General features: G+C 48.4%; 1 protein-coding gene across 1 annotated transcript in view; it reads right to left on the minus strand.

The window, feature by feature from the left end:
- LOC107118778 (lysosomal alpha-glucosidase-like) overlaps positions 1-12,631 on the minus strand; it is a 41,397-nt gene that overhangs the window by 20,095 nt on the left and 8,671 nt on the right. Inside the window, 5 exon segments of the mRNA XM_015421141.1 lie at positions 1,317-1,435; positions 2,078-2,200; positions 5,180-5,276; positions 8,798-8,963; positions 11,043-11,188. Of these exon segments, the coding sequence (XP_015276627.1) occupies positions 1,317-1,435; positions 2,078-2,200; positions 5,180-5,276; positions 8,798-8,963; positions 11,043-11,188 (651 nt within the window).

Genomic DNA, 12,631 nt, shown 5'->3' on the forward strand with positions numbered 1-12,631 from the left:
TTGGAGGGTTAAATTTGAACTTATAAGTTAAGACTAGTATAAAAGAAAAATATGTAAAAATTAGTAAATGTATAATTGGTATTTGTATTAAAAATGATGAATTGGTGAAATGATTGCTGAGGTAATAGGAAAGGTTAGAATATGGATGATTAATTGTTTAAATTGTATTTAATGATGTTTGAACATTGTATCATGATGGTGTAATTACGTTTTAGTTATTTTGGATTATAGTTTAGTAGGATTGTGTTGGATAAAGATTAATCCTGAGACAAACAGAGTTAGGTAAAGATCTGGCAAAATATAAGTGGAGGATTTAGGTGTAAAACTCTCATGTAATGAATAGCAGAGTTAATCTTTAAGCTAAGCTTGATATATTGGTTCCAATAGATCGACAAATCAGTGTACATGTAGTAAAGATTGAATGAAAATTTTAAACGGTAATAAAAGGGGGGGAGAGATTTAAAAATTGCAATATTAAACCCTGATCTTATGCTGAAAACAAGGAATTGGCAGGCTACTGAAAGATGTGTAATAGTAATGGGTAGAACCTTGAACGGTGAAGTTGACGACGACTATATATCTTATGCTGTTAATATGAATATGCTATTAATATGAATGAACAGTGCTATTTGGCAAAACAGAGATAGAAGTAACTACTCAACACAGAAATGACCTAAAGGCTGATTATAAGAACAAAATAATCATTTTGTGTCTAGTTTCTCTGTTAATCTGTGTTGCTGAAAAGATAAATTGCTATCTTAGGGGGTTTTTGTATGTAGTTTTGTTGACGTTCTTGTTTGTATGCATATGATATAGGCTCATATTATGAAAAACCCAATAAATATATTGTTATAAAAAAAAAAGAAACAGCAGCACGCTCGGCAGACCATGTGGTCAAAAACTAGGCAATGATCAAATCAGCAGGTAAGAAATGATACAACTAGTGAATCCCCCAGGGAATGTCTGCAAATCACACTTCTGTTAGGCAAGTCGGGGCAACAAGGCAGCTTGCCTGGAGGGCGGGCCACTGTCAGGGAACCTCTGCTTCCTTTTCCCGGGGCTGTCATTCCACTCCTGGCATGCATATGGCAAAGCCAGCCCTTGTTCGCAACTCTTCAGGTACTGGAGAAGTGAGTAGTGACTCATGAAATCTCCTCCCCTGCCGCAAATCTTGTTAGCCTTTAGGTTGCTACTAGTCTCTTGCTCTTTTCTACTCCTACAAACAAACTAACACGGCTCTACCCGTCTCGATCTTGTTCATGATCATCTGTTTTTCTTTCTCTTTGATGGTTCCTTCTTCTTTTTTTCTTTTTTACCTGGGGGATTTGATAATTCCGCATCGCCTTTATGACCTCCCAAGTCCCGTTGCTTGTATTGTATCCCCAGCGGCAGAGATGGAAACCCAGGGCCCAAAATGGCGGCATGGCTGGAAATCCTGGAATACAAGAGGCGGGGATCGAACACACACGGGCCGATGGTTTAGGAAGAGCTGATTCCTGTCAAATGAAGCGGCACACCCTCGTGGACGGCGTAGTCTAGGGGTTATCATTTTGGAGTAGGGTTCAAATCCTCCACTCGGGCATGGAGTTCATTGGGTGATGTTGGGCCACTCACGCTCTCTCTTGGTCTAGCCCACTCTCGCAGGGTCGCCGCAAGGATAGGACAAAGGAGGGCAGTGTCATAACCCTGGAAGAATCAGTTCCCAATAGCAGTCATTCAGAAGAATAACAGTTTATTGAGACATTGATCAGGTCCAGGCTCTTAACGTTCTGTGTTAGACCGAAGGAAAAGCACACAAAGCCAGCAATTATACCCAAAGCAAGCAGAGTCCTAATGGCCCAGGGCCAATTACACGTAAACTAAAGGCCCGCCAGAATAACAGTTCATTATTCCCAAGAGAAAGATGACACCAGTGGAGACTGGGGCTCAAGGTGACATGTCAGAGCTAAAAGAGGTAATAGAGCAGCAAAGCAGGCAGAGACGAAGGTATACATTCCAGGCACCCCTTTAAATCCCATGGCAACCAAGGCTGACAGGCAGAAATACGTATGGATTTCTCCGAAGGAAAACAACTCACCGATTACTTGCTGGTACTGCTACAGAACCACCAAGTTGGGATCCCCTCCCAAAAAGATGTAGAAATCCAGAATGCCTCCGATGGTTCTCCAGGTGAGGGCAGGTGCCGGCTGCAGGGACACCTCTGGGCAACGAATGCAAAAGTGCCGTCATTCTAATACCCTCATTTCAAACTGCAAATCAACAACAGCCCCGCGGCACTCGAACCCAGAAAACCCCCCCCCCCCCCCCAATCACATGAAAGCTCCCCCCCCCAGAAAACCCCCCCCCCCCCCGTCTCAATCTGCAGGGCCTGAATGTCTTTTAAAGAATCAGAAGACTGTCTCCCCATGGTGGCACAGAGGACCAAACAAAGAAAAGTAAATTCAAAATACGTTGTCTGGAAGAAGGGAACTCGGAGAGAACCGCAGACCTTTTTAGTGTACGATACCTAGTTTGGCCACGGTAAGTACTTGGATGGGAGGGCGACCAACAAGGAAGACCAGGGGTCAGTAACAGTCAGTCCAGGGCACATGTTACCTTGAGCTGGGTGGTCCAAGCTAGCCTGATCTCAGATCTCTGAAGCTAAGCAGAGTTGGTCCTGGTTAGGACTTGGATGGGAGACCACCGAGGAAGTCCAGGGTTCCTATGCAGAGGCAGGCAATGGCAGACCACCTCTAAGAACATAAGAGAAGCCCTGCTGGATCAGGCAAATGGCCCATCCAGTCCAACACTCTGTCACACAGTGGCCAAAACCCAGGTGCCGTCAGGAGCAGTGTTCCCTCTAAGCTGAGTTAGTGTGAGCTAGCTCACAGTTTTTTTAGCCTTCAGCTCACACATTTTTGCCTTAGCTCAGGAAGGATGGCTCCGGAACAAGCTAATCTATGTAGCAGCCAAATAGCTCGCTCACAAATTTAATGCCAGCACCCTCACAAAGTAGAATTTTGTCTCACAAGACTCCACAGCTTAGAGGGAACATTGGTCAGGAGGTCCACCAGCAGGGCCAGAATTCCAGAAGCCCTCCCACAGTTGCCCCCCCAAGTACCGAGAAGATGGACCATCACTGCCCCAGACATAAGAACATACGAGAAGCCCAATGGTGCATTCAACACTCTGTCACACAGTGGCCAAAACCCAGGTGCCATCAGGAGGTCCACCAGTGGGGCCAGAACTCCAGAAGCCCTCCCACTGTTGCCCCACCCAGTACCAAGAAGACAGAGCATCACTGCCCCAGACAGAGTGTTCCATCTGTACCTGGTGGTTAATAGCCACTGATGGATCTCTGCTCTCCCCTCTGATTTCCACGTGTGAATTACGCTTTGGGTGAAGACGGACTCCCTTTTCTGTTCTGTCATCTCTCGTCTTAAAAACCCAATGGGATCACCGTAAGTTGGCTGCAACCTCAACGGCGCTTTCCACCGTCAGTATCAACGGGCCCTGATCTGGACGGCCCAGACCAGACCAGCCGATCTGGTCAGACCTTGAAAGCTAAGCAAGGTCCGCCTCGGTCAGCACCCTGATGGTAAGACCACCAAGGAATTGCAGAGTTGCTACACAGAGGTGGGTGATGGCACTTCCCTGGCGGTCTCCCATCCAAGTCCCAACCTTCAGGGGAGTTCTGGTGGTAATAATGCTTAGCCCAGCTGTGATGGGAGGAAACTATACGTCTCCCGTTCCCCTATGGACCTCGCTTTGTGGAAGTGATTGTTATTAAGATACCCTGGGGCATGCACTAAGACCCATGCTGCCTTCGCTGCCCCTGCCCTCACTGACAAGCTTGACCTGCCGGGGGAGCTGTCCGGTGTCTGCTTTGAGAGGAGAATAGTCCCTGAAACCCTCATCATTTATCACTCTCTTTCTCTTTCTCTCTACCAGCTGTTTGACTGTCTCCATGTAGCCAAAGGGCAGGGATCTCAAACGGGAAGGTCAGGGAAACCAAACCGCCAGGAGGTGCCAAGCGGCCGGCCGCTGTGGCCGAGAGCCAGCAGCTGCTGTGTGCGGTTAAACCGCTCGGTAATTGCTAAAGAGCCAGGAAACAGATGTCTCGGCTCCAGAAGGAACCCTCCCCTCGTTTTCCTCTGGCGCTTCTTGGGGGCCCCCTTTCTGAGGTTGCGGGCTCAGAACAACGTTGTCGGGTGGCTTCGATCCCAAAAAACAACACCCTGCTGGATGCAAGATCCAGGGTTTAACTTTCATTTCTCTCTGACAAGTCTGTTGAAAGAAAGCAGGGGTCTTGCATAGAATCTCTTGGCTTCTGATGAGGGAGGAAGAAGAAGAAGAGGGAGGAGGAGGAAGAAGAAGAGGAGGAGGAGGAGATTGGATTTATACCCCGCCTTTCACTCGGAGTCTCAGAGCGGCTCACAAACACCTTTCCCCCGCCCCCAACAGGGACCCTGTGAGGTGGGTGGGGCTGAGAGAGCTCTTTCAAAAACTGCCCGACTGCTAGAATTTTGTTAGCCAAGTATTGGAAACCAGAAAGGATCCCTCCTAGAGAGGAAATAGCATTCAAGTTGTTAGAAATGGCAGAAATGGGTAAATTGAGCTTAATACTTCAAGAAAAAGATGACAATATTCACCTTAAAAGATGTTTGAGAGTATGTAAATGGACAAATATATGGAAAAATTAGACTCAAATGTATATAAGGTTTATTATTTGCAATACTATATATTGTGGAAAATGTATAAATAAAGTATTTTTTAAAAACTGCCGTGAGAGAACAGCTCTGAAAGAACTTCTGACTGACCCAAGGTCACACCAGCAGCTGCATATGAAGGAGTGGGGAATCAAACCCGGTTCTCCCAGATTAGAGCCTACGCACTTAACCACGACACCAAACTGGCTCTCAAGAGGCAGAGCATCTGCTTGGCACGCAGAAGGCCTCAGGTTCAATCCCCAGCATCTCCAGTTAAAAAGGAGCAGGCGGGGGGGTGATGTGAAAGTCCTCCGCCTGAGAACTTGGAGAAGCTGCTGCCTATCTGAGTAGACAATGCTTGACCTTTATATACCAATGGTCTTACTCAGGTTAAGGCTGCTTCTCGCCTTCACGTGTTCCAGGCTGGGAAGTGATGAAATTCTCCCATCCCTCCTCCTTCCCTTCCTCGAATGCGCAGCAGAAATACACACCCATCGCGTTGCTGTTCAAGAGGAAAACTCCGTGGGCGCTTCCACCGTCTTCCATTACCAGGTAAAAAGGGTGAACGCCGTAGAGGTTGGAGGACTCCTGAGAACCAAAAGAAAGCAGTCTTGTTTGAAACACTTGCTTCTGAACTCCCAATTTGCACTGCATATATTACTGGGTTGTTGTTTTTTTAAATACATACAAATAGGAGAGCTTGGTCTTAAAACCAGTAGATAAAGATCATTAAGGTGTAGATAATACAAGTTATCAAAAATATACGTCTTTAATACAAATGATTTAAAAACAGTTATAGGCTCAAATCCCCCTCATGGATCACTGCCTTGTCGTGGCGAGGGGGCTTGCGCAGTTCAATGAAGCTGTGGGCTATGCCGTGAAGGGCCACCCAAGACGGACAGGCCACAGCAGAGAACTCAGACCAAGCGTGATCCACCTGGAGAAGGAAATGGCAACCCACTCCAGTATTTTTGCCAAGAAAACCCCATGGACAGTATCAAAAGGCTAAAAGATATGACGCCGGAAGATGAGCCCCTCAGGTCGGAAGGTGTCCAATATGCTACTGAGGAAGAGCAGAGGGCAAGTACAAGTAACCCCAGAAAGAGTGAAGCGGCTGGGCCAAAGCCGAAAGGACCCTCAGTTGTGGATGTGTCTGATGGTGAAAGGAAAGTCCGATGCTGCAAAGAACAATACTACATAGGAACCTGGAATGTAAGATCTATGAATCAAGGTAAGCTTGACGTGGTCAAAAATGAGATGGCAAGACTGAACATCGATATCCTAGGAATCAGTGAACTAAAGTGGACAGGAATGGGCGAATTTAACTCAGAAGACCATTATATCTACTACTGTGGCCAGGAATCTCGTAGAAAAAATGGTGTGGCCTTTATAGTCAACAAGAGAGTGCAAAAGGCAGTACTGGGATACAATCTCAAAAATGACAGAATGATTTCTGTCCGATTCCAAGGCAAACCATTCAACATCACAGTAATCCAAGTCTATGCCCCAACCACTGATGCAGAAGAGGCTGAAGTGGACCGGTTCTATGAAGACCTACAACACCTCCTAGAACTAACACCAAAAAATGATGTCCTCATCATCATAGGGGACTGGAATGCTAAAGTAGGAAGTGAAAAGGTAACTGGAATAACAGACAAGTTTGGCCTTGGAAAGCAAAATGAAGCAGGGCAAAGGTTAACAGAGTTTTGTCAAGAGAACACACTGGTCATAGCGAACACCCTTTTCCAACAACCTAAGAGGCGACTCTACACATGGACATCACCAGATGGGCAACACCGAAATCAGATTGACTATATAATTTGCAGTCAAAGATGGAGAAGCTCTATCCAGTCAGTAAAAACAAGACCTGGAGCTGACTGTGGTTCAGATCATGAGCTACTCATTGCAAAATTCAGACTTAAACTGAAGAAAATTGGGAAAACCACGAGGCCATTCAGGTTTGACCTAGATCGCATCCCTGATGAATATACAGTAGAGGTGAAGAATAGATTCAAGGGTCTGGATTTGATAGATAGAGTGCCTGAAGAACTATGGACAGAGGTTCGTGACATCGTACAGGAGGCAGCAATCACCACCATCCCAAAGAAAAAGAAATGTAAGAAAGCAAAGTGGCTTTCTGATGAGGCTTTACAAATAGCAGAGGAAAGAAGGAAAGCGAAAGGCAAAGCTGAAGAAAATTGGGAAAACCACTAGGCCAGTGGAACCAAGTTCTGGATTCCCTTTCCTTTCCTACCAGGTCCCAGATCTCTCTGTCTCCTTCCCACAATCCCCTGTCCTCTTCTTCTCTTAGAACTGCCAGGTTTCAGTGTTAGAAACCTTTAGGGCACTGCATCTCCTTCTCCAGGGCACCTGGGGAATAAAAATCCAGGGCAAATCAGAACTGTGGAAGGGCCAGGCTGTGTTCTGCTTGGTTCAATGAGAATGGCCACTATTAAATTGGATTCCATGACTGTCAGCCCCCTCTGCCTCTCCTAGGTCCCACCCCGCTTGCTAGACTCCTCCCCTAACCTAGAAGGAGGAGGAGGAGGAGGAGGAGGAGGAGGAGATTGGAGCTACACCCTGCCCTTCACTACCCGAAGGAGTCTCAAAGCGGCTGACAATCTCCTTTCCCTTCCCCTCCCCACAACAGACACCCTGTGAGGTAGGTGGGGCTGAGGGAGCTCTTTCGTGAACTGTTCCTGAGAGAACAGCTCTGAAGGAACTTGTGACTGACCCAAGGTCACACCAGCAGCTGCATGTGGAGGAGTAGAGAATCAAGCCTGGTTGTCTCCCAGATTAGAGTGTGCGCTCTTAACCACTACACCAAACTACTGGGCACCACCCATAACTTCTCCCCCCCGAAGGCTTAGAATATGTGTTTTCAGAAACCTGGTGTGGAAGCTAGGGGTGGGCAGTTCATTCGTCATGTTAGTGGCTCAAAACGGTCAGCTGATTCCCTCCCCCAAACGAGCAGGCTGTGGTCTCCCGATCAGTGGCACAGGGTACCCACAGAGGCTGGTGGGGCAGAGGGGATAATGGTAGGAGGAGTCAGAGCCAACAGTAGGCGGAGCCAAATCATTCCGGTTTTGCCCTCCTCCTCCTCCTTTGCAATGATGCTAATAGAACATTTAAGCCTTTCTACCATGTCCCTTGGACTGCAAGAAGAACAAATCAGTCAATCCTCAAAGAAATCAACCCTGACTGTTCCCTGGAAGGCCAGATAATGAAACTGAAGCTCAAATACTTTGGCCACCAAATGAGAAGGGAGCACTCACTGGAGAAGACCCTGATGCTGGGAAAGATTGAAGGTCAAAGAAGACGGATGAGAAGGGAGCGCTCACTGGAGAAGACCCTGATGCTGGGAAAGACTGAAGGTCAAAGAAGACGGGGACAGCAAAGGATGAGATGGTTAGACAGTGTCATAGATGCAACGAACATGAAATTGAGCCAACTTCGGAGGACGGCGGAAGACAGGAGAGCCTGGCGGGAGATTGTCCATGGGGTCGCGAAGAGTCGGACTCGACTGTGCGACTGAACAACAACAACAACAACAACAACAATAGGCTCAAATGTAGCCTCGATAAGCATTAAAATCATACAGCATTCACCTACAGGATTCAACTAGCTTTCATGCAAGGGAAATCTTTACCTTTAGGAGGTGATGAGAAAGACCTCTGCCTGAGACTCTGGAGAGATGTAAAGAAGGGCTGTGGCTCAGTGGGAGAGCCTCTCCTTGGCATGCAGGAGGTCCCAGGTTCAATCCCCAGCATCTCCACTTAAGAATGACCAGGCAGTAGGTGATGGGAAAGACCTCCGCCGGAGACCCTGGAGAGCTGTCAAGAGGTGCTGTGGCTCAGTGGTAGAGCCTCTGCTTGGCATGCAGAAGGGCCCGGGTTCCATCCCCGGCATCTCCCGTTAAAAGGACCAGGCAGGAGGTGATGGAAAAGACCCTCTGCCTGAGACCCTGGAGAGCCACTGCCAGTCTGAGTAGACAAGACTGACCTTGATGGACCCAGGGTCTGATTCAGTATAAGGCAGCTTCATATGTACATATGCACAGCAAGCACAACTGGAGGTAGCTAGACTGAGCAATTATGCATAAACAGTACCGTGGGAGGGATGTCTCGGGCCCAGAAGGTTAAGGTGTTCCACTCCAGGCTATGGAGGAAGTTGCTTCGATGTTCCCCAAGCCCATACAGGAATTTGGAAGGCAGGAGAGTAGAAATCTGGAGAAACTGATCCGCAAAGAACAAGGGCGCCACCGTTGTGTTTATCCTAGAGAAGGAGAGGAAGCATTAAGAGGCTACATCAGGGGTCCCCAACAATGCTCCCTCTAAGCTGGGGAGTCTTGTGAGCAAAAATTCTACTCTGTGAGCTACTGGCATTAAAGTTGTGAGCGAGCGATTTGGCTACTGCATAAGTTAGTTTGCTCTGGAGCCATCCTTCCTGAGCTAAGACAAAAATGTGTGAGCCGGAGGGTAAAGAACTGTGAGCTAGCTCACACTAACTCAGCTTAGAGGGAATACTGGTCCCCAACATGGCGCCCTTTCCTGGAGCCCACCAAGTTGATTTAGAAAGAGGGGAAAGCTAGGTGTGGCTTTTGCCCAGCAAAGGTCTGATGGGGTTGCTAGAGATTTAGAGTCATAGAATCACAGAGTTGGAAGGGAACTCCAGGGTCATCTAGTCCAACCCCCTGCACAAGGCAGGAAATTCACAAATACCTTCCCCCCCCACACCCCCAGTGACCCCTGTTCCATGCCCAGAAGATGGCAGAAAACCTCCGGGATCCCTGGCCAAACTTGCCCAGAGAAAAATGGCTTCCTGATCCCAATGGAGCAATCGACATTTCCCTTGGTGTGTAAGAAAAGGCCATGAGAACTAAGCACTGATGCAGCCTTTCCTGCCCTCCCTGTCATGATCTGCCTAAGTTCACAGGATCAGCATTGCTGTCAGGTGGCCATCTGCTTAAAAACCTCCAAAGGAGGAGAGCCCACCACCTCCCGAGGAAGCCTGTTCCACCGAGGAACCGCGCTATCTGTCAGGAAGTTCTTCCAAACGTTCAGTAATGTTTAATGTTCTGTTCTTCCTAATGTCTGATAGGTTGCACAGGGTTTTTTAAAAAAATGTTGCTTCAGCAACTTGGGCCGCCACAGCACAAGGACCGTCACTGTGTGACTGAAGAGGAGCTGCGGTGGCCATTTTGTAGCTGGGTCCGCCTCCTCCGGCAGCCATTGGGTGGCAGCCATTTTGTGGCCCCGCCCACCATGCCGTGGCAGAAGTCCAAAGGTGCCCATGGGCTCAGGTAGGTTGGGGAACCCTGGGCTACATACGGGTCCATATAAAATCCAAAAAGAATGACTGTCCACCTAAGTTTCTAGTTCTCATGCCTGCTGATTTTCAAAGGAATTGGAAAACAGAAGACAAGTAAGGCACGCTTCATATTGGTATCAACTTAGGGTTGTCAACACTGGGTTGGGAAATTCCTCGTGATTTGGGGGTGGAGCCTGCAGAGAGTGGCGTTTGTGGAGGGGAGGGGGCTAAGGAGGGTATAATGCCATGGAGTCCACCAGGGGTCATTTCCTGCAGGAGCGCACAGGAGCGGAGCTCCGACAGTAAAGAGCCCAGGGGGCGAGCACATGCAACAAGCCCCACACCTGCTCCCAGAAGCCCTCAGTCAGAGCAAGAAGCAGCCAGGTAAGTTGCAGAGCCCCCCCGCCCCCATCCAAAACATTCCAGTGGCACCGTTAAGATCAAGTTTTATTCAGGCACAAGCTCTCCCTCCTCTGTGAGGACAGATCTGCACGTCCCCCGTCCCCCACACAATAGCTAGCAATCCAAAACAGTCCAGTGGAGCCTGAGCCTTCTGTGTTGCCTTCTGACACACCTCCGGTGATGTCAGGGTGTGTGGCATATGCTAATGAGTTATGCTAATGAACTCCTGCACCTTTTTTTCTACGAAATGACCCCTGGAGTCCACCAATGCTCCTTCTAAGCTGTGGAGTCTTGTGAGCAAAAATTCTACTTTGTGAGCCACTGACATTAAAGTTGTGAGCGAGTGATGTGGTTACTGCATGAATTTGGTTGCCCTGGAGCTATCCTTCCTGAGCTAAGACAAAAATGTGTGTGAGCCAGAGGCTAAAAAACTGTGAGCAAGCTCACAGTAACTCAGCTTAGAGGGAACGCTGTAGTTCACCCTCCAAAGCAGCCATTTTATCCAGGGGAACAGATCTCTGTCGTCTGGACATCGGTTGTAATTCTGGGAGATTTCCAGGCCCCGCCTGGAGGTTGGCGACCATATCTGAGCCCCCTCCCTGTTGAGAATGGGTTGCATGAAGAGGAGAGGGAGGGTCTTACAGCACAGCCCCTGAAGTCCGGCGCTTCACAATCAACCCAAAGGGGTCCTTGGAGAACTCGACGGTGTACACGGGGTTCTCTGCCTTCTTCGTCACCTGAGGAACTTCGATTGGCACTTCGTACCGAGGGCCGGCAGCATCGATAATCTACGGAAAAGAGAGCCCCCACCCAAACTGCGCAGGTCAAGGGAAAGAACCCTGAATTAGGATATACTAAGGGTTTCAAGGACAGCAGGAAAGTATAGAACAAAGTTTGCGTCCAGGGACACCTTTAGTTTTAAGTCTGGGTATAAGCTTTTGTGGACGTGCATGATTCATCAGATAAGGATCAGGAAAGTATGATTACGATTCTTTCTTTTTGTGGATGGACAGAAGAAGGAGGAGGAGGAGAAGAAGAGGAGGAGGAGGAGGAGGAGGAGATTGGATTTATAACCCACCCTTCACTACTCAACTCAGAGCAGTTTACAATCTCTTTTCCCTTCCCCTCCCCACAACAGACACCCTGTGAGGCAGGAGGGGCTGAGAGAGCTCTTTCGAGGACTGTTCATGAGAGAACAGGTCTGAAACAACTTGTGACTGACCCAAAGTCACACCAGCAGTTGCATGTGGAGGAGTGGAGAATCAAACCCGGTTCTCTCAGAATTAGAGTCAGCGCTCCTAACCACTACACCAAACTGGCTCTCGCGTCACGATCTAATCAGTTTAAGCCAAAATCTGTGGTGGAATCAAGATCCAAACCAGAGGAGTCCCAGTTTGTAGGCCTTTTAGCTGTCATGTGCTAACTTTTGTGAGAAAGGTGGGTTTTGAGGAGAGAACTGAAACATGTACATCAGGGGTTCCCCGACACAGTGCGTGTGGGGACCATGGCACCTGCTAACAGCTTTCCTGGTACTTCCCAGTGTTTCTAGGAAATGGGCAGGGTTTCTGATTGGCTGTGCAGGTTTTAAAAATGGTTCTTTGGTAGCAGCTGCCACTACAACACTGAAGGTAAGCTGCAGCAGCCATTTTGTGGCCGGACCCACCTCCTGCGGCAGCCATGTTGTAGAAGCCATTTCGTGGCTGCACCCGCCACACTGTGTCAGAATTCCAAAGAAGAAGAAGAACAGAGAAAAGAAGAGACTGGATTTATACCCTGCCCTTCACTCGGAGCCTCAGAGCGGCTTACAAACTCCTTCCCCTCCCCACAACAGACACCCTGTGAGGTCAGTGGGGCTGAGAGAGCTCTGAGAGAAACTGCTCTTTTTCAAGGACAGCTCTTATCAGAACTACGGCTTGCCCAAGGTCATCCAATAGCTGTGTGCGGAGGAGTGGGGATTCAAACCCGGTTCTCCCAGATTAGAGCCCGCACACTAAACCACTACACCGATCTGGCTCTCGCAGGCTCAAAAATGATAGGGACCCCTGAGGTACAAGTTCCAAGAGGAACCTCCATACCAAGGGAGGGGGGCGACATGGGGAAAAAGAGGGCATTGTGACAACTTATTAAAGACTGCCTAGTTTCAGCTCAATTGCTTTTTATCCATCGCTGGGCATGGAATCTGAGATCTGTCCGGGGTCTGCACCCAAATCAGGTAATTGCTGTCTTTGTTT

Source organism: Gekko japonicus, unplaced genomic scaffold (assembly GCF_001447785.1).
Source record: "Gekko japonicus isolate JY-2015 unplaced genomic scaffold, Gekko_japonicus_V1.1 scaffold13, whole genome shotgun sequence".
Taxonomy (NCBI): Eukaryota; Metazoa; Chordata; class Lepidosauria; order Squamata; family Gekkonidae; genus Gekko; species Gekko japonicus.